Here is a 27,201-nt window from a genome sequence, read left to right as displayed (position 1 = left end):
CAAGGGATGGTGTTCGAAGTGGCTGAAGAAACAAGAGGGGCTTCAGTTTCTCAGTCTTCTTCGTCTTCAGTATGTTCACAGAGAAACTGGTGCCTTTTCCCCTCAAGATGTCCTGCTGGAAGAATCAGCAGAAATCACACTGTGTACTGTGTTGAATTCTGGTGAAGTTCCATCCATAAACTACTGAGCAAAAAGAGGTGATCTCACAAGACCTATCAGGGAATATCTGAAGTAAAACAGAGGGGAGCTACAGCACCCTGGATACGGCGTGGGGCCTGCTCCCCCCACACCGTCCAATCAGCAGGCTGGACACGCGTGAACATGTGCCGAGAGCCTCGGCCGGCACCTGGAAAGCCTGGACCACAATCTTACTCTGCCCCTGTGATACCTCAGACATGGTCCCTCTCTGGAATCAGTTTCCTTGTCTGCAAAATAAAGTGCTGGACTAGCCGAGCTTTGCTGTGCCAACAGCTCGGAGACCTTTAATCTCCAAGTTCATTTGCATGCAACTCTTTACAGACGAACGCTGGCTTCTCCGCCTGCATTCAGGCCTCATGTACCAATTACTATGCGCTTCCCTGGGTGCTGGCCATGAGGGAAAGGAAGGTGACACTGGTTTTGATTTTCATAAACTATTTGACGGCCCTTCTGAAACCTTAACATAAAAAGAACCCAGCTCTTGCCAGTCACAGGTAATAAACTAACAACCAATCTTGTAGAGACAATGACCCAAAAGAGGTATCGCAACGGCCAGTAAGGAGAAGGAGATTAAATTTAAAGTGAGAGGGGGAAGATTAACTTTACGGGCAGAAACACGACAAGGGTAACATACTTGGCCAAATACAAGTCTAGAATTGATTGCTGTGCTGAGTTCCGCACTCTTGAATTTGAGAAAACCTGAAGTGCTGGTAATTAGACCTGAATCTTATCATCGCCACTTAATATATGAATAATGTTTTATAAACACTTCCACATTCAAGGTGTCACTTAATTCTCATTCAAAACAAACATTTATTTCTATCGTAATCAGATGAGGAAAGGGGCTCAAGAAGGCAAGCGACTTTCCCCAAGATCCCACAGCTAGGACATGCAGGGCTGGCAGGCAAACCGTAGACTAGAGTCCAAATTCAGTGGTCCTTCCAAGCTTACCTGTCTTTCCTCTGCAGGCCAAAACAGAGGAGGAAAGAGCTTATGTTCAGCGTGACTTCATTAATGTGTGTAATCCAGCACAGTAGCCAAGTCGGGTAGAAGCCAGCTATGCAAATTTTAAAAGTGAATCCCTAGATATAAAAATAAATGTTGTAGGATGCTTTTAGGGAACCTCCCTGACACATGGCTTTTGCAGCTAAAGCTGTGGTTCTCACCTGGGGTGACTTTGGCCCCCAAGGACATTTGGTAATGCCTGGAGACATTTTTGATGATCACAACTGGGGGATGCTACTGGAATCCAGGGGGCAGAAGCAAGAAATGCTGCTAAAAAATCCTACAATGCACAGGACAGCTCCCCACAGCAAAAAGTAATCTGGTTCAAAACAGACGATGAATGACACTTTCCATCTTAGCAAACCAGAGGGGCAGAAAGATGGGCTACGATTTCAAAGAACAAAGGTCTATACAACTATGAGGTGATGTTAACATTCTGGACTTGGCTTAGGTTCTTCCAGCTTGGCTCCAGCCCGAATTCACTGCGTGATCCTGGGCAAGTCACTTAACCACTCTGTGTCATACTTCCCCTGTAAAACAAAGGGGGTGACTTTTTTTTTTTTTAACAAAGTGATTCTCAAACATTCCTGTACCTGATAATGGCCTGGGATTCTAGCTAAAATGCAAATTCTTAGGTTCTAGTCCCATATATTCTGCATTTTTAACAGGCACCCCAGGGGAATCTGTTATAGACAGCTAGCAAAACTGCAGTTTGAATAACATGTGAAAACTAGAAATAAATAAATAAAATGTGTGTAGCTTTTTCTAAGCAGGATTTGTAAGTTTGAGGAACAGTGCCATTAGCACCCCAGGGGTTAATCTAGAGGCCACCTCACCTCTGATAAAACTACACGGGGCTCTCTTAAGGGAGCTCCAACTTCTCTAAGGCTGAGAGGGCCTGGAAGTGGCCAAACCATGAGACAGAAGCCAAGGAGCAGCTGAAACCACAAAAGCAGCCCCTCAATCTGAGAGGATGCTCATGGAACAAAGCCCCAACCACAAACACCCCAAAGAGGGTAAGGGAAGGTATAGGACTTAAGACATCAAGTCAAATGCATTAGTCAACAGGGGCATAACCATCCTCGAATCACGTAAAGGAACCCACAGGCAAACCCAAATACCCTTAGTGAAGGGGCTCATTCACTCATGGCAATAACTCAGTCTCCTATTATCTCCTCTGGGAAGAGGTATCTACAACATTCAAAAGGAAATTAGCATAAGTGAGGCCTTAGGGATCCCAGCCTGCAATGGGTAACTGAGAGCCATGAAGGGTTGAACGTTCACTGCAGGCACCCACAGCTTTGACCTCTCTGTCCTCTAGCCTGAAACTGAACGCCATCCTCTGCCATTCACTCACAGCCCTGTTCCCCATCCGTCCCGTCTGCCCCATGTTCCAAACGTTTGAGAAGAAGGTGAACCCAGGCCCTGGCTAATGAACCGAATATAAACAGGCTCATTGCCGGTTTGTTCCTTTTTATCTTTCACCTGAACTAAAACATCCTCCTCCTGCCCAGGTCCCCTGCTTAATTACCAGGCAGACTGACAGCCAGAGCACATCTTGGTAACAGAAAGGGATGCTAGGTACATCCACAGGGGCTTCCCATCAAGCCAATACCACCCACGAAAGCCTGTCACAATCCTCTCATTTATCATGCTATCCTTTCTGCTTCCATAAAGGATGTGAGCAGCCTAATGCTGCAGATATCACTGGCTTCTAACACATCTTTCCATAAAGCGAAACTGCTGACATGACAGAGCAGGAATGAACATCTTACTCCTTATTCTGGAAAAATTACTGAACACTAGAATCGCCTGTGGAATGTTTTTTAAAACGATGGTGCCACAAAAACAGCAATACAGATCAATGGAACAGGATGGAAAGCCCAGAGATAAACCCACGCACATATGGTCGCCTTATCTTTGATAAAGGAGGCAAGCGTACACAATGGAGAACAGACAGCCTCTTCAATAAGTGGTGCTGGGAAAACTGGACAGCTACATGTAAAAGAATGAAATTAGAACACTCCCTAACACCATACACAAAAATAAACTCAAAATGGATTAAAGACCTAAATGTAAGGCCAGACACTATCAAACTCTTAGAGGAAAACATAGGCAGAACACTCTATGACATAAATCACAGTAAGATCCTTTTTGACCCACCTCCTAGAGTAAGGGAAATAAAAACAAAAATAAACAAATGGGACCTAATGAAACTTCAAAGCTTTTGCACAGCAAAGGAAACCATAAACAAGACGAAAGACAACCCTCAGAATGGGAGAAAATATTTGCAAATGAAGCAACTGACAAAGGATTAATCTCCAGAATTTACAAGGGGCTCATGCAGCTCAATACCAAAAAAACAAACAACCCAATCCAAACATGGGCAGAAGACCTGAATAGACGTTTCTCCAAAGAAGATATACAGATTGCCAACAAACACATGAACGAATGCTCAACATCATTAATCATTAGAGAAATGTAAATCAAAACTACAATGAGATATCATCTCACACCGGTCAGAATGGCCATCATCAAAAAATCTACAAAGAATAAATGCTGGAGAGGGTGTGCAGAAAAGGGAACCCTTTTGCACTGTTGGTGGGAATGCAAATTGATACAACCACTATGGAGAACAGTATGGAGGTTCCTTAAAAAACTAAAAATAGAACTACCATACGACCCAGCAATCCCACTACTGGGCATATACCCTGAGAAAACCATAATTCAAAAAGAGTCATGTACCACAATGTTCACTGCAGCTCTATTTACAATAGCCAGGACATGGAAGCAACCTAAGTGTCCATTGACAGATGAATGGATAAAGAAGATGTGGCACATATATACAATGGAATATTACTCAGCCATAAAGCTAACACATATATATGGAATCTAAAAAAAAAAAAGAATGGTCACGAAGAATCTAGGGGCAAGACGGGAATAAAGACACAGACCTAGGGGCTTCCCTGGTGGCACAGTGGTTGGGAGTCCGCCTGCCAGTGCAGGGGACACAGGTTTGATCCCTGGCCTGGGAGGATCCCACATGCCGCGGAGCGGCTGGGCCCGTGTGCCACAACTGCTGAGCCTGCATGCCACAGCTACTGAAGCCCGCGTGCCTGGAGCCCGTGCTCCACAACAGGAGAAGCCACGACAATGAGAGGCCCGCGCACTGCAGTGAGGAGTGGCCCCTGCTCACTGCAGCTAGAGGAGCCTGTGCACAGCGGCGAGGACACAACACAGCCAAAAAAAAAAAGACACAGACCTACTAGAGAATGAACTTGAGGATACGGGGAGGGGGAAGGGTAAGCTGGGACAAAGTGAGAGAGTGGCATGGACATATATACACTACCAAACGTAAAACCGATAGCTAGTGGGAAGCAGCCGCATAGCACAGGGAGATCAGCTCGGTGCTTTGTGACCACCTAGAGGGGTGGGATAGGGAGGGTGGGAGGGAGGGAGACGCAAGAGGGAAGAGATACCGGGACATATGTATATGTATAGCTGATTCACTTTGTTATACAGCAGAAACTAACACACCATTGTAAAGCAATTATACTCCAAAAAAATGTTAAAAAAAAAAAAAAATGATGGTGCCAGAGCCCCAACTGAGACTAAATAAATCAGAATCTCTGGCACTGGGTCCCAGGCATCAGTATTTTTAAAAAGCTCTCCAAGGGATTCTAACAGGCAGCCAGGGATGGCATTCACTGGGCTAAGTCCTCACAGTGGGGACACTGGGCTCCAACTTGTCAAGGTAAAAGTACCAGCAATATTCAGCTCCAAAGTGCACAAGGGATAACAATAAGGTGAGGCGGGGAAAAAAAGCTCCCCCTATTCAAAAGGAAGAAAAACCATCTGACACGGAATTTTCAATGGGGGCTGAAGAGCAGAGAACTAGCTTTTTTACTGAGTGCGTAACACCACTGGGTTTTGCCTCATAAATGCTTCTTTCATTTCAATCAAGCACTAGCACTGTACCAGGCACTGAAGGAAGGAACAGCAAACAGGAAACAAAGCATCTCGTCTTCCGAGTGCAGACCTTCTGAGGAGGTAAAGCTGGAACATCAAGCAGTTCATACTGAGGCAGGATCTCCTGGTGCTGACATGGAAGGGACGGCAAGGAGCTGGAGGAGGTCAGCCAGCCTGGGCCGGGCCCCAGGGACACTTCAGGCTCCAGCCATGCTCAGATACTCCCACAGGTGCTGCAGGACTCAATCCCCAGTCTGTTTCCTGTACGACTTGGTCCACTCTGCTGGCCTATTGCCAGCCAGCTCTAAAAGGCCTAAGTGAGGGACACAAGAGGCCTCTAGCTACCCATGAAGTTGCAGCTATATTCATTTCCCTTCCAAATTAACATCCTACTGCCCCATAAGAAAGCTGTCAGCTCTCAACAAAGGACTCTGGCTAAGAAAGGTAGTCAAGGCTCTTCAGGTGGCGGGCACAGCAGCTACTTGATGCCAAAGGTGGGAGGCCCAGGGTGGGACCCTACCCTTTCCACACTGACAGTGGGCTCCCCCATCACCAGAATGCACTCAAATGCCCCTCCCTGCCTGGCTGAACTCCTTCACTGCAGTTACCACTTGGCCAATGCACTTGGGACTGAAACACAATTAATCCCTGCTTTAGCCACATTTCTTTTTTCCCAGAGAACCAATCTGATAGACCCGCATTGTCAACAGGAGAGCACCACTCTGAATGCTAATTGCCCCCACAAGTTCTGCAGAGGGCACGGGAGAGGCCGGGATGCTGGCCTCCACGCCATGGGCACTCTCAGGTTTGGAAACTCTACCTGGTGTTATCGGCAGCAACTCGATGCAGGGACCGCCCTCCTAGTCGTGACAGCAGTAGCCAGAGACCTTCAAGTTTCCTCCAGGGTAACATAAGGCTGGTGGCCGGAGCTGCGGTGGTCAGGCAGTGGGGAGAGAGGCCGAGTGGGCTGCCTGCAGCAGGTGCACAGCTCCGCTCCGCTTTGCTCCACTCCCACTGAGGGGAGTCAGCAGCGGGTGAGGATTTTAAATGCAGCAGACGAGATTTAGGTTAGATTCACAGATGAACTTCCTGACAGAGAGGGAAGCACTGGAGAAGCTGACCGATTACTTAAATTTCACTGGGGAGCTACAAGGGGCTGATTGTACTGTCTGCCAGGAAGTGAGTGAGCGGTGAGGAGGCAGCCTCCTGTGCACAATGGTCAGAAGCAGGGACCTCACCCAGCTGGCCCACAGCTGCCTGACACGCCATAACATTTTTGCTTTAAATATAAGGTAAACAGAACAGTCCGATAATCCCCACCAATATGCACTTTTAAATGTACTGATTCTTTGGTCTAGGAATTTCCAGTTCTAGGAATCTAAGAAGATAGTTTAAAAAAAAAAAAAAAACCAACCATAGTCAAATATTTTTACATATTTTAGGGGAAAATACGTATTTATGTATTTCAGTAGTTGCAATCTAAATGCCCAACCTCTGAATGGGGAATGATTAAGAAAATTATGGTACATGTACCCAACAGACTATTATGCAACAAATTAAGATGTTTCTAAGGAATATGTAATAATCTGGGAAATGCACATGATATGTTAAGTGAATAAAGCATATTCAACTCTGTATCTTGCGAAAAAAGTATATGTTCATTTCAAAAAGAATGGAGGGAAATACACTAAAATGTTAGCAGTAATCATCTCTGGGTGTGGAAGTAAATGTTTTTATTTTTAAAAAATACTTTCCAAATATTCTAAAATAACCACTACCTTAATAACCAGAAGATGTAGACATTCAAAAAAAAGGAACAGTCTATTCTTTGAAATACCTCAGCGCCATAAATCTACTTTATCTGCACGGCCATTATTCCCAGAAAGCAAAACAGTGACACTCAATCTTGTACTTGGCAAGATGAACACAGTCTCGCTTCCAAAATGGCCCAGCAGACCCAGTGCAGCCACCTGAAAACCACCTGTCACCATTTCTCGCTGGGAAGTACAGGGTCTTCCCCATCAAAGAGTCATGGGTCTCTCATTCTGTGGCCAGACCTCCCTTCAGGTCCAATTACAATGTGCCTAAGTGAGTCTGAAAGGCAAGGGAGAAAGGTGGAATTTCTGCAAAGAACTGGAATCTGTTGGATTAACCCTGAGAAGTCTCAAACAGCCAGCTTTAGAGATGGTCCCTATTTACTAAATATCCGCTATATGCCAGGAACTGGGCAGGATGCTTTCACATACTTTGCAAAGTAGGAATCATTAGCTCTATTTTACGCATGAAGAGACTGAGGCTCCAGAACTCACATCAACTTGCCTCAAATCACTACATGCTGCTCGACCAACTTCCATGTCAGGAAAGTTTCCCCCTCAGTCACCTCTAGCGTTGGCATCTTTGCAGGGAACACAATGCAGACTACACTTCTTCCTTCCAGACTTACATTCCCACTCTCGGTACCCTGAGACAGGCCACTCCCTGTCTCTTGCCCACTTTCTATCTCTACCACCACCCACAGATGCAACCACTCTAGCCCCATGTGGACACGTCAATGATCCACTGTGGCCAAATTCCCCAACCTGCCTCATGACCCTTAAGGATGACTAGTACTGCAAGATAGGGCTCAGTAACAAACAAGGACCTTTCTGGAGGTGTCTGAAACTCTGGTGAGAGGAGTTCACAGCGAAAACACATTCCTTCAGCATCTCCTTTAGGCTCACAACATCTCTGAAGCAGGCAGGCCTCTTATCCCCTTTCACAGATGGAAATACTGAGGTTGAAGAGTAGATTGACCTAAATCTAGTAAGAAGCACAGCTAGCACTAGAACTCAGCTCCTCTGATTGCTGACCCAGTGATCTTCCTACCACAGAGGAGAATACTAAGAACGAGGGCTCGAAGGCCTGAAGGCCTGGATTCAAATCTCAGCCCCACTACTTACAAGTTATGTGGTCTTGGGCCCATTACTTAACCTCAATTTTCCTCAGTCGCAACATGAAGAAAATAATAGTCCCTACCTCTCACGGTTGCTGCGTGGATTAAATGGGAAAATATAAGTGAAAGACCTAGCAGGTGCCCAAGATGGTGTTAGGTCTATCATCACACAACCCTGAAGGCGTAGCACCAGGACTTTTCCATCTTAGTTCCCACTGTGCAAGGCTTTAGTCTGAAAACAGGGCCATGAGGACCTGCATCAACTTAATTAAACCAGCTTTCTGCCTTGGAAGGCCTGGCCAGTCGCCTCCACCTAGTTTTCAGATCTTATTGAGATGACCTTGAATATGCTCTTCTTTCTCCATAAAAGCTCTTCCCGGCCTCCTTCATCCCCTAACTCCAACTCTCCTTCAGTGGCACCTCTGAGGTCAGCGCATCCAAGAAGTTTTTCCCCAGGCTGAATTCCCTTATCTCCCACAGATTCCTGAACTTACAGCCCTAACGGGGATACTTATCACTGTTATCAAAATTGGCTCCGTACTTGCCTGTCTCCCCCACTGGACTGAGAACCACTGAAGGCAGGCAAGGACTGTGCTATGTTCATTGTTTGATCTTCAGTACCCATCTGGTATCGGTTTGTATTATATTTGTGGTGTAACAAATTAACACAAATTTAGCAGCTTAAAACAACACACATTTACCATCTTACAGTTGTGAAGGTCAGAAGTCCAAAATCAGTTTCACTGGGCTAAAACCAAAGTGTCAACAGGGCTGCATTCCTTCTGAAGAACCCATTCCTTGCCTTTTTCAGCTTCTACATTCCTTCCTCACAGGCCTGCATCACTCCAACCTCTACTATAGTCATCACATTTCCTTCTTTTCACTCTGACCCTCCTATAAGGATTCCTCTGGTTACACTGGGCTCACCCAGGTAATCCAGCATAATCTCCCCATTCCTCACTTAATTACACCTGCAAAATCCCTTTTACCACATAAGGTAACACTGACAGGTTCCGGGGATCAGAACACGGACACCTTTTGGAGAGGGAACCATCTTTCAGCCTACCTCACTATCACAGCTCTTAGTGCATAACAGATGGGCAGTGACTGACTGCCTCCTGCAAGAAACCATGCTCCATGTGGTCCTAAACCACTGAGACGTAGAAGCTTCTCGACAGGTTTAGGAGGGACCCAAAGCCTAGAGTCCCTGTTCCAGCCAAAATCTCCCAAAGGAGGCCTTCTCTTCATAACCTGCAACTCTGAGTTTCTTCAGCTAACGTGGAAGCAGCCCACACACCTCCACCCTAGGTAAAAACCTACTGGTTGATCCTCTGAACTCTGAAAATATGGATAAATGAATCAGTCTCAAACATCATTTGGTAATTGCCCTTTAGATAGACTGACAGGCACAGTCTATGTCTTCTTGGAGCTCACAATCCACACGGCGTCATCACAATGTGTACAGAAGCCAAAAGGCAGCAGGATAAGGATTTTACCACTTACCAGCATGAGTCAGATTTGATAAATACACATATTATAGATACAGCACATTCTTTGAAATTCTATCAAAATCAAGCTTTAAATTAGCAGGCTACAGCAGCAACCTAGCAACCCAATCACATTCATTTCCACTTGAGCCTGGTACCTGAACAAAAAAGTGTCAGAACCCTGGACAAGGGCAGGCTGGGTGCAGGGCGCACCCACCTTGTGGAATGTGGCAGGTGTCAAGGAGGGGCAAGGGAAGGAGCCCAAGCTGGGATCTGAACTCTCACTCTCCAATCTACCCTGTGTGACCATGGGCTTGTTAATCAACCTCTCGGAGCTTTCTCAATATACAATATACACACAATGAACCCATTCATACTGACCGACAGGTAAAATACCTAGTAGGTAATATGCTTCCACTAGGGTCTGGCCCCCTTCTTCCTGCTCCTAAAAGAATCAAGTTGATAGGGCAAGTAAATCCTCTCAGAGAGTACAACTTGGTGTATCCGCGCTGTTTCCCTAATGTCATCCACACATTGCCCGCACACCGCCTCCATGATTCTGCCACCTCGCTGTCCAACCTGTACGTCACTTTTTCCTTTAAACAGACAGCACAGACTTCAGACACATCCTAAGCAACAGTAGCTGCCAAATGATGAGTTCAATATTCCAGTCATATTTCACATGAAAAAATCATATACTCAGGTATAAAACTATTAAAATTTAAAATACTCACCCCTGTATTATCCCATATCCTGTTACATTTTGGGAAACTCTGGTGAAAAAACCTGAGTTCTGGTCCTGACTGCGCTAACAACTATTAGGTATGTCCACGTGAGGTCCCTTCTCTGAGACTCAGTTTCCCCCAAGTAAGAAAAGAAAGAGAATGATCTAGACAACCTTTCCATTTCCTCCAGTTCTGAGGTTATGAGATTTATTATCAAGTGGTCCAGATAAGCAAAAGAATCCAAGCAGGGAATTTTCGGAAAAGGTAATGAATACCACTCAAAATTATTAGAATCATTTATCATAAAAGATGACAGAAGAAAAGGATGAGAGAGAATGACAAAGAGATAAACGCCATACCTTCCCTCATCTTGAAGGACTCTGACTTCGTGCTTCTCTTTTAAGGGATTTTCAAAAGAGAGGGCCCTTGGTCTTAAAATGGGACAACCTGGATTTGAATGTCAGCTTGGATGATTGTTAGTTTTATCACCTTAGGCAGGCCATTTAACCTCACAGTTTTTCTACAACTGTAAAATGGGTAACACCTCCTTCACAAGGTTGTCTGGGGATTAAATGTGAATAACTTGTCTAAAGCACCTGGAACAGAGCTGGATACAGTCGCTGTTTGCTATTACTATTACACCTGGACTAATTGGTGGAGTACACATCTGCCTCTCCCACTTAATGATAAACTCTCTAAAGGCAGGAATGCCTTGCTCATCTTTCTCTCCCCCACCGTGCCTAGCACGGTGTTTCACATAAAATAAAGAACTTGGCCTGAATTTGTAGGGAATCAAAGCTTACAGAAAGAGTGCCTGCTCCAAGACAGGAAACTGGAGATGCCCAGAGATGTATTAATAAAAGCAATTCTTCCCTGACAAAGACAAACGTTCCCTTCTTCCTAAAACAAAAGTCTTTAGAATTCACCAAGATGTACACAATGCTTGGGCCATGATTCCCTGCTTCGATCTTCCTTTATAATATTCTACATTTTCCATCATGTGTCCATAATAGGAAAAATTATTTAAATTGTTACAAGGATAAATGAGACTGCTTGCCTCTGACTCAGAAACTCAGAGACCGGGGTCCAGTCTCCAGCGTTACATATCTGGCTACCTGACCTCAGAAAAGTTACTCCATTTTCCAGTAAAATGACAGGAACAATATCCCTCTGATGACATCACCAGGCTGCTGTGGGAACTAAGGCACCCAGGTCCGTGCTGTGAAAAATCTCTGCTAACGAGAACTCTGGAATCTTCTGAGTATGCCCGGAGTCCCACCAGTTGCTTTTCACTTTTTATTCCTAACCAGACCTTTATTCCTTTACTTGTGTTATACGCCCATAAATGTTATTCCTGTCATAAAAAGAAAGAATAACCCACAAAGCTGCAGCCTTTTTCTTATCATATAAACATGCTACAAAAGTAATGAGAATAAATTTGAGGCTGTGATCATAACTCTGTTAACGAGCACCACCCGTGTTTGAAACACCACCAGCCGTGAGTCCTTATTTGCACAGGGTGTTTCTTTCTTCCCTTTTTTTTTTCCCTAACACATTTAAAACTTCAGACCTGAGTGCTCACTGGCAGCTGGTTTGGAGCAGAGGGAAGGACTCAAAATAGCTAACCGGAACCATTAGAAAGAAAGATGGGACCTTGAAAACTCCAAGCCTAATGGTTGGCTCTAAACCAAACATTTCCTCTGCCTAAAGTCAAATCAAGCTAGCAACCTCTTTATTTCTTTCTTTTTTGTTTTTATATCCACAAACATTTAGTTTATTTACATGAATTACACTCAAGTCAGAAGGAGATACAACTGATCCTCAGTACCTAAGTATTGCCCAGCATTAAGGCAAGCTGATGTACAATCCTTTTTATATATCTTGCATTACTATCCTAATATCAACTATCTTTGATCCACCAGCAACCTCGTTCTTAAAAGGTACCACTAAGTGAGTGAGCCCAAGAGGATTACAGTCCCACACAAATGACACTTAAAAGTAACAGCCAAGAAGGTGCTGTGTCTATAAGCCTCACAGAGCCTATGGATGAAAGGCAGAGGGGACAAGAGAGGGGCACCGAAAAACCAAAATGACCAGTAAGGACCTCTTTTACTCATTTTACAAACATATCCAGAGTTAGCTGGAGATGTTAGAATAGGTGGATGGAAGAAAGGCAGTATGCAAATGTACTTGCAGAAACTTCAGTTTATTCTTACTCTGGGAGGCAGAGATCTTCAGAGGCATGATTTCCACAGGGGGTCAACCACACAACAGTAACAATTCCTAATAGTCAACTTCCTCGTCAATAAAATGTGGGCAATAATTAACTGCACCATAAATTGTTGTGAGAATTAAATGAGATAATGTATGAAAGCACTTAGAACAGTGTCTGGTACATAGTAAGCTGCATTACATTACTGCATTACAGTTTTGCCTGCACTATTCCATTTAATCATAAGAGGCGGGCTTTATTATTCTCACAGAACACCGGTTCAAAGAGACAAAAGGACTCGTCCAGAGTTACAGAGATAAAAAGTGCCAGGTGTCTGGTTGTTCTTGGGACTAACAATCCACAATCCACAATCATGGCTAGACCAGAGATGGCTGCATTAGCAAGAGTTTGAGGCTGCTACCTTTCCAGCTCAATTATGCTCTGTGCCTGCAGTCAGGGATTCACAGGTCTCCAAGGCCTCTTTGAATAATCTAAGACTGGAAAACAGACTTAATGTGAAGGTCAGAAGAAACTCTTCCAGGACAGTTCTCATATCTGACCCTAGGAGCCCAGGTATGGCCTCTGGGGTGGGCACAAAATGACATTTCTTACATTCTCATCTTCTGTAAAATAAAACAACCCTCTCAGCTGCTGCTCCAAGGATCCTCTAGTTACCTTTAATTAAAAAAAAAAAACCTACCAATTAACAAGCACTGTGTTCAATCCTTTACAAACGTCTTGTATAATCCTCACAATTATCCTACTGGGGGGAGGGGGTGAAGAGAGGTACCCTTATCCCTGTTTAACAGGCAAAGAAACAGACTCAGAGAGGCCCACAAACACAAAGCTAGTAAACAGCAGAGACTGAGTTTGAACCCAAGTGGGCAGAGAAAGTGCCACAAACCATATGCCTCAACTAACTCCTCGTCATTCTCTCTCCCCTCACCTGGAGACGCAGGGGGCATAGGCCTGGAATAACTAGCCTCTTTTCTCTTCACCAGAGACAGTACAAACCCTAGGGAGGAATTTTGTATTTTACAAACCAAGACTGCAGAGACTGCCAGGGTCTTTCTTGTTTCTCGCCTTGATCTTCTGTGATTCAGAACAAGCCTTCAGAAGCACCTCTCTCTTAAACTGGGTACTTTCTCCAGCTGCCCGTCCCAGGAAGAGGCTCCCTGCCAGAGCTGGGGCTGAGGAACACAGTAACAGCCACCATTAAACCCAGCACCTCTGTTAAGAGGGAAGGGAGAAGTCTAGGAGCTGGTGTACAGAGAGAAAGACGGACCCTTTTCCCAGGTGGCAGTGGCGGTCAGGTCCCAGAACAGAGGCCTCAGCTGATGCTGGACTCTCCACAGCCCGCTGTGCCCAGCATGGACATTAGGAACAGGACACATGGGGGACTTTCCAAACCAGCCCTGCTCAGCCCTCTGACCCTACCACTCACAGTGACTCTGATCTCTTCCTGTTCACCCCACAATTCCCACAGCCTTTATAACAGCTGCCTCACTTTGCCCACAACGTCACAATCCCTGATGACCTCCTGTTCGCTTCACAGTGCCCCCAGGGACCCACCTACTCTTTACAGAATCACCTTGAGTAGCTTCCCAGGCAGTGGCCAGGCCATTATCAATGAGTATTCAGCTATGACCAGTAGGCTGCAAGTGAGCAAACATTAGATGGCAGACTTCCCATAATCTAAAAAAAAAATTGTTCTTAATCAGGACCATCTCTAAATCCTCAAATCGCAGAGTGCCAGCAGATCACCAGCAGCTCAGGGCACTGCTGGAGAAGGTGGCACTCTAAAAGCATGTGAGTTGGGGGAGGGGTGCCACTGAGTGCACATACCACAAACCCAGTGGGAAGACAGGTGGCACAGACTCCCCAGTAACCCAGGGCGTCAGGATCAGAGGCCTCTCTGAAGCCAAGCGCTCCTTCACTCATTTCCTCCCCGGAAGGCTGGGGTGAGATGGGGACTAGGTGTCCCTGGGCAGCCATCAGAACAGTCCAGCCCTGGAGACCAGAGCCAGGAGGAACCCAGGAAGCCAAACCACTGAGGTAGGGGACAGACAACTGAAGGGAGGGATGTGGGGTACAGCAGCCTGTCTCAGCGAACCGCTCTGATACAATTCACAGCCCACAGTTAGAGCTAAAACCCCCTCCCCTGCACTCCTCACCCCTATAAGCCCATCCTCCTCCCCACATTCCTCTCCCCCCCCATAAGCCCAGACCCCTCTTGCACCCTCAAGAGTGTCAGCTTCCAAGGCAAGCTCATCTTCTCATCACAGATCTGCCAACCCTTCAGTTTACAAGGCTGAGTCCTCTATCCTAAACTGACAAAGAACAAGCAGTGTCCCAGGTCTCTAAGGCACAATGCTGCCAGGAGGGCTGAGTTTGACAATTCTCCTCAGGCCCCAGCTGGGGCAAAATCTCAGCCCTCCAGCCAGCCCAATCCGCCAAGCCAAGCCTCATCCACAGCCGTCCATTTAAACCTGGGCCCTCCCATTCTTATTCATTCACTAGCACACACAGAGCACACCTGGTGAGACTACCAGTTTTAGAATCCACCTGCTCCCAGCCAGCTAGGAGGGAAACTGAAACCACAGCAAGAACTCCGCCCTCAGCTCTTCCCCAACCTTGACCTCCTCCTTCCACTTGGAGCTGAGGGAACTGGGAGAGGCAGGTCAGGTGACCACCTGACAGACACTTTTGCCTCGGCCCACAGTCCTACAGAGCAGGGGACTGAAAATATACCCCAGGGCACTTGCTGAGCAGGGCGGAGGTTTTCAGGCACTGAGGCCGGGACAAGGCAGTTCTTTTCTGAACGCTTCAGACTACCGGCTGAGGGCTCAGGTCTCACACACCTGAGCCTGGAAGCTGCTCTGAGGCAGTTGGTGGGAATGAGGTTGGTTTCAGAAGGCAAAGGAGGAAAGGTATGGGCCGGTTCCAAAGTAGATAAAAAACAAGAGCTGCTCCCTCTGTGCCCTCCGGGGGGAGATGGGACTATCCCACAGATGGGGAAAGGGGGTCCCTTTCGTGGAGTGCCGGTCACTGGGGGAATGCCAGCATCCTTCTCAGGAAATAGGCTGCAATACCCTGGGCTTAAACCTTGATGGCCAACGCCAAAAAAGGGAAAGAAAAACCTGCAACCCACCAATCTCATTTCCAGATTCCCTCTCTCCAGCCTAGACACATTAATAATTAACTTGCCTACCCGGGAGCTCGCCGGCGTTGCTATAAAAGATGAGTAATGGCACTGGAGTCCCGGCCCGACGCCCGCGGGCTTCTGGGCTCAGGGCTGGGACGGGCACTGGAACAAAGCCTCCGCGTTCCTCCGGGAAGGTGTGTCTGAAACTAGACCTGTCAACGGCGAGAAGCTGACCCCTTACCTCCCCCATAGCCGGCTCCCTGCGAGAAGGGGTGGGGGGAGGGGCCGGCGCCCCGCTGCGCGGGGCGGAACGGGTGGACAGGTCTCCTTTGCCCACTTCCCCTCCCCCGCACCCCGACCGACCGGTGCCCCCAACCACAGCCCATTTCGGGAAGCCGCGCTGTCTGCTGAGAGATAATCCTGTTACCATGAATGCAGTCTGTACTTGGAGACCAATTCTCACAACAGCAAGACAGCTCCCTCGGCGCCCTTCCCGATGAGTAACCCAAAGCCGGTCGCCGGCTCAATGAATTCTCTCGCTGAAACTCCAGCGGCGAGCTGCGGCTCCCACGCGGATGGCCGGCCGGGGACGAACCGGCTCCCATCACGCCAGCGCCCAGACACAAAAGCATCCCTAAATGCAGCCCGGGCACCCTGAGCCCTACCCGCCCAACAGCCCGCAGCCCCCCGAAAGTTACGGCGCGCGGACACACCTGCAGGGCCCCCGCGGCGGCCCCCTCCAGCCCCCCAGGGCGGCGGGGCACGCGTCCCCGGACGGGCAGCGCCGCGGCTCCATGAGCCCGCTCCGGGAGCCGGGGCCGGCTACCGGTCAGCAGCGCGGGGCGGCGGAGCGCGCTGGGGCCTCAGCTCGCCCGCGGTGCATCTCGCTCCCTCCTCGTCCTCGCCCGGCCTTCCCTAAGAGCCCACACCCACTTGACATAAGCGCGGATCAAAGCACTTGGCGCAGCGCCAGACGGCAGACCCCGGCGGTCCAGAGCGCGACCCGGGTGCCGCCGCTCGGCCAAGACCGCGCGTCCGAGCGCGGCACGTTCCTCTTCTTGCAGAGGATGCTGCAAGCGGGAGTGGGCAGGGAGACGGAGGAGGCGGGGGGGCGGGAAACCGGCGGAGGGGGCAGGACCTGCCGCCTAACAGCAGCGCTGCTCTGGCGCCCAGCCAGCCACCAGCAGACCTTACAGCCGTTGCCGCAAGCGCCCATCGACTGTGAAGACCAGGTCGCAGGTGACCTGGGTTGCTGTCCTCTCCCCGCCAAGGTGAGTCCTGACCTTGAATTCTCTTCCTCAGAATGACTCAAGGAGGCTCCTCTCCAACCACCTCTACGAAATTGCCGGGGCTGATTCTGCCAAGCCAGCAATAAATGCTTGATTGGGTGTGGGTGCTGACCCCACCACCCAGGAGGCCGCAATGGGGCACCCAGGGAAGCAGACCATACCCTCTGGCTTGTGGCTATACCAGCAGCCTCAACTGGGTCTCCTTTCTCTCTCTCTTCTCTCAATGCCTTTGGCAATAAGGGACAGCTCTCCTGGTTCTGCAGGCAATCAAAAACAGCACCACCCAGCAGCTCACACACACTTCTAATTCACTCATTAGCATCCATCCAAATAGTCAAACATTCGAGCATTTATTAAGGCTTAGTATATGCCAGGACCAACAGAAGATACAACAGCATTCCTACACTCATAGAGAAGATAGTCTAGTTGCTGAGACAGATATTAAAAATAAAGCAAGGTAATTATAATTGTGACAAGGATATTAAAGGTAAGAGGTGCTACAAGAATGCACACAGGTACCCTAAACCATCTTGGCAGTCAGGAAAGGCTTCCCTAAGGAAGTGACAGTTGAGCTGATGAGGAATGAAGAGAAGTCATCCAGGGGAAGGCAAAGTTCAGGCAGAGACCCTGGTTATTAAAGTGTAGGTCTGCTCCCATTCACAGGTGGAGATAATCAAGCAGACAGTGAAATGCCATGCCCGAGACACCTAGGTCTTTGTCCAGGAGGGGCGTGAGGCAGCTTACAGGCCCTGGAAGAGAGCCTGGCCATCTGTCCAAAGAGGCCCTATGTCTGCTTTCTCATCTCCCCCTGAACTAGGCTGGCCCACCTCATCATAGAGCTCTGAACAGGTAGTCGGGGGCCTTCACTCTGGCTCCAACTCCATCATCAATTGGCTGTGTGGCTCTAAAGAAATCCCTTCCAACTCTCTAGTTTCAGTTTCTCTATCTGAAATGAGGGTTTGGATTAGAACAGTGTTTCTACACTTTTTTTTTTTTAAACCATACTCCCTTTTGGATAAACATACAACTGTCATTCCTGTTCTATAGTATCTATGATGACAAGACATCAAATCATTTTCCAAATCAAAAATTATAATATTGAATGTGCTTTTAAAGCTATATATTCCCTTTAAGTATTCACCATTAAAAGATCTCTGCTGAAGATAACTTGGAAGCAGGATTAAAGAAATGGTGTCCAAGCTCCCCCTTTTCCTGTTATCTGTCCCCATTCCTCCAACAGGAACCTAGCCACAAGCACTTATCATCTCCAGCCTCATTTCTTTTATTCTTTCCAGGATAAATTGGCCAGGCAATGAACAGAAGCCGTAGGTCATCCAAAAGGCATGCTGTGGAAGACTCTTTTGAATGATAATTTCCAGTGATGCTGGGAAATAGACACTTTGAAGGAAGCACATAATGTTCCTGGGGACAAATTAGCTATATGATTTAAAAGCCTTAAAAATGTACTATCCTTTGAACCATCAATTCTCCATCTAAGAATTTATCCTCAAGACATAATTATGGATGAACACAAAAATTTATACACAAGGATTTTTATAACAGCAAATGATTGGTTAATAAACTGTGGTACATCTTTGCAACTGAATATATGCAACTTTAAACCTAATATATAGAATATTTACTGTTGAATAAAACAAAATGAAGGTTACAAGACAAATGATCCCAATTGTGTGTGCATGTGTCTGTGTATAGGTTTGAGAGGAGTGGTAAGCACCTATGGTGGAACGGTACTGTGTTCATTTTTCTTAGGATGACTCAGAACCTACCCCTTGGACCAAAACGTGACGTCACTATGGCTTGTCATCCTCACAAGTAAATCTATTAACCCATATGAAAGTTACAGACATTTAATGTTAAAACAGAACAGAATAAACCTTACAGACAGGCAAGAACACAGTTAAATTCTCCACCGCCATCCACTTACCATTAGGGATTTGATAGTAATCTTAAAGGTAGAAAGGTTTTTCCCCCAGACTTTTCATTTCATATAGATTTTTTTTAAGTTGTTCTTTCCTTGAGTCTAGTTCAATAGTTTCCAAACTTTAGAGTGCATAAAACTTACTATCCATGGTGTTTGTACGGTAATCTTGACTTTGGGATTCTTTTCCCTTACATTCTGAGTTTAGAACCTCATCACTGTATGACAGTTCAGAAAAAAAGACTACCAGAAGGATATTTGGCAAAATGTTAACAATACTGGAATTAGAGTTGATTTTTATTACCTTCCTTGGGATTTTCTGTGTTTTCCAAGTGGTCTGACAATAAATACATACTACCTTCGTAATCAGAAAATAAAATGTTGCTTAAGTGGGTTAAAACCCCTCCAAAAGATAAAAGGAACTATGCCTTGACTTTCAAAGGGGTGACTCTGACCATGCCTTTCACATGCCTTCTCTCTGCCAAGTTCTCGTACTGCCCCAGTTGGTGCCCCAATACCCAAGGACAGACAGTACATTGTCGCTAGGATACCATACAGGAAAAACTGGCAAGAAAATTATTTTTACATTTACCTCCTGGGGTGTGCTTATAATAATGCTTAGAAGCTTAGACTAAAGGGTCCAAAATGAAGCAGCCATGACCATCCGCTAATGGATCTTCTACCCATGACACTCTCTACCAAATATTCTAGGTTCTTAATAAGCTGAGAACATATAAGGCGTATACACCTTTGGTCCTGAGGACCAAAAACTATTCAGCTTGCTTTTCCCAGACCCGATGGTGCCACCAAGCACACTGGCAAAGGACCAGCAGAAAAAGGACAGGCCATAAATCAGACTGCGCTCAGCCAGTAACCGATGAGTGATCTGTGCCTCAGTTTCCCCTCTGTTAAGTAGCCTAATAAAGGCTCTACTTTTCTTTTAAGGGTGGATATAAAAGCATTAGGATAAAGTGAACAGTAGTATCTCAGTGTAGCATGTTATTATTTAATGAAAGTATATGCTAGGACTTTTGGGAAGAGAAGGAGCTGGCTAGTTGTGAGTTCTCTGGCACAAGGGCAGTAAGCTGCAATTTGCCTCATATGTCAAGCTTTTTGAGAACCTAGAGTGCTCACAAACCAGATGAAGGACGTGAGGTGGGAAACATAACTGTGCTGACTTTCTCTTGTGGCATAACTCATGAACTCCTGAGTCAAGGACAGAAGGTGGGTTAGATGAAAAATCCAAGCTGGAGGCCCAGGTTTCTCAATACACAATAGCCAAAAACCATCAGGGCAGCATCTAAAGATGAGGAATGCTCGTATTATTTGGCCACTTTAATTCAATAATCATTAAATCCCCCACCAGGCGTAGCAACTGCATTCTCTGCTCAAAATGAAGCACATGACTTCCAAGCCAGACAGAGATGCCATTACGTTACATTTTAAATCTATCTAGAGTCTAATAAAGTTAATTTTACTGTTATGGCATCTATTAAAACATGGGGCCTTTGTTTAGAGAGTAAACAGAGGGGAGGGAAGCACAGACTTGAAGATCTGGGAATTTTGATTATTCCAGAATTGTTTCTGGAAAGGAGGTAACAAGAACAAACTTGATTTTAAAAAATAATTTTAATGGGACCAAGTGTATAAGAAGGGCTGCTCTTGTACAACTATCCAGCCCCCTTGAGAACAGACCAGCCTCCCCCTCCCCCTCCCCCACCACACACAGCCAGGCAACAGCTCAGGGACAAAAATGAGGCACCCTGCTTCACCCAAGCAGGAAACATTGAACACACTGACCACGGTAGCCAACTTGGGTCTGGAACTTGGAGCCTAAGAGTCATTAAGAATGGGAAAAAAGCCTACTTGGTCCATGGTCAGAGACTAAAAGCCATGCAGATGAGTTTTGATAAAATGAATAATTAATAAGCAAATATACAGCTTTACACATCTTTTAAAAATCAAGAACAAAACCAAATCACCAAACACCTAATTAGCTAGAATACATGTCTATGACCAGTGATCTTCATACATCCATTTTAATCAAAATAACCTTGGTTGACTGTAAAAAAGCAGATGCCAGGGGTCCACCCCTAGAGAATCTCATGCAACAAGTCTAGGGTGAGCCCAAGAATGTGCATTTTAGCAAACAACCCAGGTGATGTCACTGTTTGTGGTCTAGAGACCACACTTTGAGAAATGTGAAGCTACAAGGCCAGGAGGGCCTAACGCACCTGGCTCCACTTACCTTCTAGCAGGTGTCACCCTCCTGGACTTGAACCCTCCTGGACTTGAATCAATTCATAATGGAAGCTGAATGAATACAACTGATACATATTGTGAAACCTCAACAAAATTGCAACAAAACTAGGGCGTGATGAAGAACGCCAGAAAAAAAGAAAATAGGAAGCACTTAGCACATAGGAAGTGCTCTAAAACTGTTACCTTTTAGAAGAATGAGGATAGTGAAATTTTGATACCTGTCTAGTCTCACCTTGTACTCATAAGCCAGGTATAAACCCCCTAAATTCACTAGTGTTATCACCAAAAAACTGCACAGGCTCAGCCAGACATGAGTTAAAAATCTGGGCTCACCCACTTGCCAGCGGTGTGGCCCTGGATAAGTTTTTTCTTCTCTGAGTCACTCTATCTGCTCAACTCTAAAATGGGTTTAAAAAAAAATCTATCCCCTTAATGTTATGAGGAAGAAATAAAGAATCGTGAAAATGTGTGGGACATAGTAGGTACTAAATAATTGGCAGCTATCATGACTTAGTCAATGGATAAACATTTACTAGGGCCTTTTATAAATCAGGCACTGTCAGCACAGGTGATACAGTAGCGACAAAAGAGACAGAGGGACAAAAAGACAGATAACAAACAAGTAAATAATTTCAGAGATTGATGTCTGCTATGAAGAAAATAAAACAGTGATGTGACAGAGTGAAATGGTGGTTCACAGTATGTATCAGGAAAAGCCTAAGATGTGGCATTTAAGCTAAGATCTTGTGGAGGAGCACTTCCAGCACGAGACCAGGTGGGAACATACCAAGCGCATTCCTGGGAAGGAAGGACAGTAAAGCTAGAACTCAGTGACCAGTGGGATGAGCGGTAAAAGAGGAAACTAGGGAGTCAGAGAGCGAAGGTTATGGAGGCCGTGTAATACCTAGTGAGAGTTTAGATTCTCTTCCAAATGGCAATAGGAACCATAGAAGAATTTAAAAGAAAAGATCGTGCCATGGAAGAGGCATGATCTGATTTGCCTTTTTAAAAGACTTTTGTAGCTGCTATTTGGAGAATGGCTTAGGGGTTGGGGACAAGCCATTAGAACTGTCCTAGGAATGTTACATGTATGATCTCTTTTAATCCTCATGAAAACTTAAAAAAAATTTTTTTTAATTTTTGGCTGCATTGGGTCTTCGTTGCTGCGCGCGGGCTTTCTCTAGTTGAGGCGAGCGGGGGCTACTCTTCGCTGCAGTGCACGGGCTTCTCATTGCAGTGGCTTCTCTTGCTGCGGAGCACGGGCTCTAGGCACGTGGGCTTCAGTAGTTGCAGCACGTGGGCTCAGTAGTGTGGCTCGTGGGCTCTAGAGCACAGGCTCAGTAGTTGTGGCGCACGGGCTTAGCTGCTCCGCAGCATGTGGGATCTTCCCGGACCAGGGCTCAAACCCGTGTCGCCTGCATTGGCAGGCAGATTCTTAACCACTGCGGCACCAGGAAAGTCCCATGAAAACTTTTTATATGAGTACTATTATCATCCCGATTTTACAGACACCAAACCCAGGCATAGAAAGATTAGGTAACTTGCTCATCACAATAAGTGGAGGATCCAGTATGCAAACCCAGATGGTCTGACTGCAATGCCTCTCTACTGCCTTTGAAAAGAAGTAAGGAGAACTAGCAACACTAGGTAAGGAGACTACTGCAGGAGTACAGGCAAGAGAGGGTGGGGGCTGACCAAGACGGCAACAGAGAAGATGCTGAGGGGGATTCAGCTGTGCAAAATGTCTTGGTAGCAGAGCCAACAGGACTCACTGATGGGATTTATGACAGGGGTGCGGGAAACAGACAAGCAAAAAAGACTCCCAAGTTTTTGATCTGAGCAACAGAGTGGATGGCAGTGCAGTTTCCTGAGATGATTAAGACTGGGGAAGAAAAAAAATCAGAGCGGGGAGGCATTAAAATCAACCAAGAACTCAGTTTTGTACTTGTTAGGTTTGAGGTGTCTATTAGACATCTGAGTGGAGAAGTCCTGAAGGCAGTGAGCTGTGTCAGTCTCCACTCAGGGGAAAGGTCAGGGCTGGAATTGTAATCAGAGGCATCTCATCATCACGTGACTCCTTAGTTAGTGTATGTGTATTTGTGAGGGTGGAAGAGGAGGACTCTTCCAGCTACGGATCTCTGGTTTGTTGTAATAAGCCAAGGCAGAGCTGCATCTCAACACAGGACTACAACTTGCTCTGAGGCTGAAAGCACCCTGCCCAGCCTGCCCTCTGTGATCCAGTAAAGTCTGCATCCCAGCCCCATCCTCTAAACTAGCTTCCTGGGAGCCTATGTAGACAGAATTCTTTCAAGATGACCTCCAGCATGCCAGATCCCCGGAAGGCAACAGAGGCTGGAGGTCCTAGAGGAGAGGTTGGAAATAGGAGCCGTGGAAGGAAGTTTATCGGGCATCCTGCCAGCTTGTGAGAAAATGACTTCTGCCTCCCTCTTCCACTTCAACACTCCTTTTTTCGGTCCTCCTATCATCGAAGCCCATACGGGTGCGAGTCCCTGGAATTGCTCACAAGGGCCAGGGTGTGATAATAATAAAAGGGTTTCCAAAATAGCCTCCCACATTCAGGCTTCCCAAATGCCCAGCTGACCTCCAGGCTACACCATTTCCAGAAATATAGCAACCTCGTTTGATAAAATACTTTCAGTACTGACACCACCTTGGCTCAGAGGAAGTGGGTGTATGCTAGAGGTCAGGTAGAGGTTGGAAGGAAAAGAAAGGCAATTTTTAAAGTTCAGCTGAAATGTCAGGAACACGAAGCTGCCCATGTTTACACAGAGCTTTCCAAAACTGAGAGCAGCTTCCAAGCAGCTTTAAAAAAATGGCTACACCAACCTGTCCAATGAAGTGGCTTTTTAGCTTAACAGAAATAGTACCAGGCTGCTCTCATTCTCCTGTCTCCTTAGGCTTAATCTCCTAATATAATTTATATTCTTGCTGGTGCTGATTGTTTTCTTTTTCATTCATATTTTATGCCTTTCTCATAAGCTGCTTCGAATCCACTGTGTAACAGGATAAAGCAACAGATGAATAAACAAATAGTGCACAGTCTTGACATTCCTGGATACTAAACTTTCAGATTTATGTAATCAATAAAGGTTGTTTACCATGGATATTAACTGGAGGTTAGGGGGAGGAAATGCCCTAATTAATATGTAAAACCCTTAAAAATTTGATCTCTTGTTAAAAAAAAAAGAGAGAGTGAGAGAGAATCCGGTAATAATTAGCACCTACATTTTTTCATATTTTTTGTCCCTAATTGCCTGACCAATAATTTATAGGGCAAGTGGGTGAAATCTTATGTCCTATATCTGTATGGATGATTTTGTGGCTCTTACCATTCAAACTAGGAACAACAGGATGCTAGTTCAATAACTGTGCTACTTCATCTTCCAAATAAGACTTGTCAAAGCCACTGAAGGAAATCAGAATAAGACTCAATCTAAATCTAACCACAAACAAAGCTGGAATCTGTCAGTCATTTTCTGGCATAGAGAGGTAAAGGTATGTCAATGCCCACTGCTATTCTCTCGTGTCCTTCTAAATGCAGAAACAAGCTTTAGAATATGAAATAGCCAGCAGCCTGGGAACACAACTTTGGAGACATAAAAATTATTAGGTTTTCTAAATCACTGGCATGAGCCAAAATCCTTACTGAGACTAGTGGGACATTTACAAGCATCCCCTTAAATGCCTTCTTCAGGAACACTCTCTAACATAAACCTGAATATAGCAATTATTCAGATCCCCAAGTGCAGGCAGCAAATGTTTTTGAGGAGGCTCATCCTCAAGGGAGCAAAGGAAAAGTGCTATTTTTTTAATCACCAGAAGTCACTGGAACCAGTATGTTCGCACTCTAGAGCACACAGTGATGACAGATGCTTATAAGGCGCACGCTGAGGACTTGTAACCTTGTGGAAGAACAGACAGATCAAATTATGCCTTGTTGCAGTTTGAAATGTGTTTTACTGCCTTCTAATTTTCTGAAGATTGACACTCCATGCAGTACACGGTAGGTGGCAACACTGAGCTATAAGAATCTCCCATTTGCCAGCCTTGCGGAATAGACAAAGTTTAATATAATAATAAATCCCATTCTAAAAATTAGGTCTCTATTAAAAGAATGACAACAGGCAACAGGCACAAAGTAATTAAAAATACATGCCTGACAAATTTGGAATCAAACGCACCATCAAACGTTATGTCCTGGCATATTGTCACTTCCTGCCTCCACTCTCCCAATCACTGGGCAAATCCAATTATTCCTGAGACACCCTAATTGTGCCTCTCTTCTCCCTGTCTCCCTAGTGACTTTTAAGAAAATAATATTCAACTTTAATGCGCCTGCACTTCAGAAGACACTGTGACAAGAGCAATAAACACATTCTCTGTGTGCAAAAGCCAGGACAAATGAGTTCTGAGACTGCCTTGGCCAACCCTAGGTGTGGGCTTTCTTTCCCCAACTCAAGAGAGACCGGAATGTAACAGCTGTCAGAAAGCAGCAACGGCCTGTGCCAGAAATACCTTGCTGCGCAGCTCTAATTGCCAAGAGATAAGAACCCATAACTCACACAGACACTTGTGGCTCAGGCTCAGACACAGCAGGCAGAAAGGAAACAGCATGCACTTGTGTCAAAGAGACCTACACTCTGACTCTTACCAGCTATGCGACCTTGGGCAAGCCCTCCACCTCCCCTGAGCCTCAGTTTCCCTCATCTGGGAGGACAAGCATCAACGTGTACCAAATGCCTACTACAGGACTGGACTTACAGCGGGTGCACAATGCCCTGGAGTTATTATTATTAACAATCTCTGAAGGGTACAGTGGAGTAAAATGAACTTGGAGATACTGCGAGAACTATGGTAGTCAAGCTCTCTGGACAAGAGATAGTTTGTACCTTTGAAAGAACCTTGATTTTCTGTGACAGCTCTATAAGAATCACATAAAATCCCTGGCTGCTTTTGCCTATTCATTTGTTCAAACAAGTATGTACCGAGGGCTCACAGTGTGCCAGGATTATGCCAAGCACTGAAGACAACATGGCCCTGGCCTCATGGGACTTAAAACCTAGTGGAGAAGACAAGCTTTCAAAATAATCTCATTAGTAGATGTAAATGTACATCTGTGATAAGTACCACAAAGGAGAGTTCCATGGCCATCTGTAACGTGGCCACCTGAAATGAGAAAATTAGCCCAGTCTGAGGAGCTGCAGGATGACGAGGACTTAATAAGACAAAGAAGAAAGCTAGAGGACACTGTTCTCCATACCCTCAGTGGGCCCGATGTAAGAAATTTAACTTAAAGGAACAAACTAGGAGGCATTTAGCTTCCTCTTAATGACTAGGGTGTTCTTCTTCTCTAACAGTAAAATCCAGAAAACCTACTCTGTTCCCTTTTTTGTTTTGGCTACCGGGAAGCTCCAAGTCAAATGTGAAGCTCAGCAGTAATGCAGATCCTTAATGCATGCATATTTACACTCTCCCCATCCCCCTTGGTTTGTCTTCTTCTTTTTACTTATATTTTCCCTAGTCCTGATTTCAAATTCCTATTTCTATTTTATCATTGTATCTATTATTCATGAATCCTTGGTGAAAGGAGACAGGACACAAATAGAGACTTATTAATACTCTTTCTAAGGCTAAGGGGCTGAGCTGGAAAGAATTAACAAGCTTGCCCTTTGTGTCCCCGCCTGGTGTGTTACCCCAGAGGCAGAGAAAGACATGTGGCTTGGTCCACTTTTATATAAGCAGTGCATTCCTTGTGGTTTGAGTGATCTAGCACAATAGTGCTTTTTTCCAGAGACACTTTATCACGTTATATTTCTACCCTAACAAGCAGCTTTCCTTTTGCTCATTTTTCTCTGAAACATTCAATGACCTATATTTACAGTGAACCTACATTCTGGATATTCCAGGATAGGTGCCCCCTCTCTTTTTAAAAAGTTTTTTTTTTTTTTTGCAATTTTCTGTTTAATAAAGGCAACTCATGAAATATATAACTGGAGTTTTCCTTTTATACCTCTGAA

The 27,201-nt window shown here is 45.7% G+C and overlaps 1 protein-coding gene across 5 annotated transcripts in view; it reads right to left on the bottom strand.

The window, feature by feature from the left end:
- PLEKHA7 (pleckstrin homology domain containing A7) overlaps positions 1 to 27,201 on the bottom strand; it is a 211,626-nt gene that overhangs the window by 116,575 nt on the left and 67,850 nt on the right. The window contains exon 1 of one of the 5 annotated variants that reach the window (XM_007174870.2): positions 16,387 to 16,696. The exons of the other annotated variants lie outside the window; for them this stretch is intronic. Coding sequence (XP_007174932.2) covers positions 16,387 to 16,469 — 83 coding nt within the window. The 5' untranslated portion in view covers positions 16,470 to 16,696. Of the gene's footprint in view, positions 1 to 16,386; positions 16,697 to 27,201 lie in introns of those variants that run through there. 5 annotated transcript variants of the gene reach the window in all.

This window comes from Balaenoptera acutorostrata, chromosome 9 (genome assembly GCF_949987535.1).
Source record: "Balaenoptera acutorostrata chromosome 9, mBalAcu1.1, whole genome shotgun sequence".
NCBI lineage: Eukaryota > Metazoa > Chordata > Mammalia > Artiodactyla > Balaenopteridae > Balaenoptera > Balaenoptera acutorostrata.
This window is presented reverse-complemented; position numbering and strand designations above follow the sequence as displayed.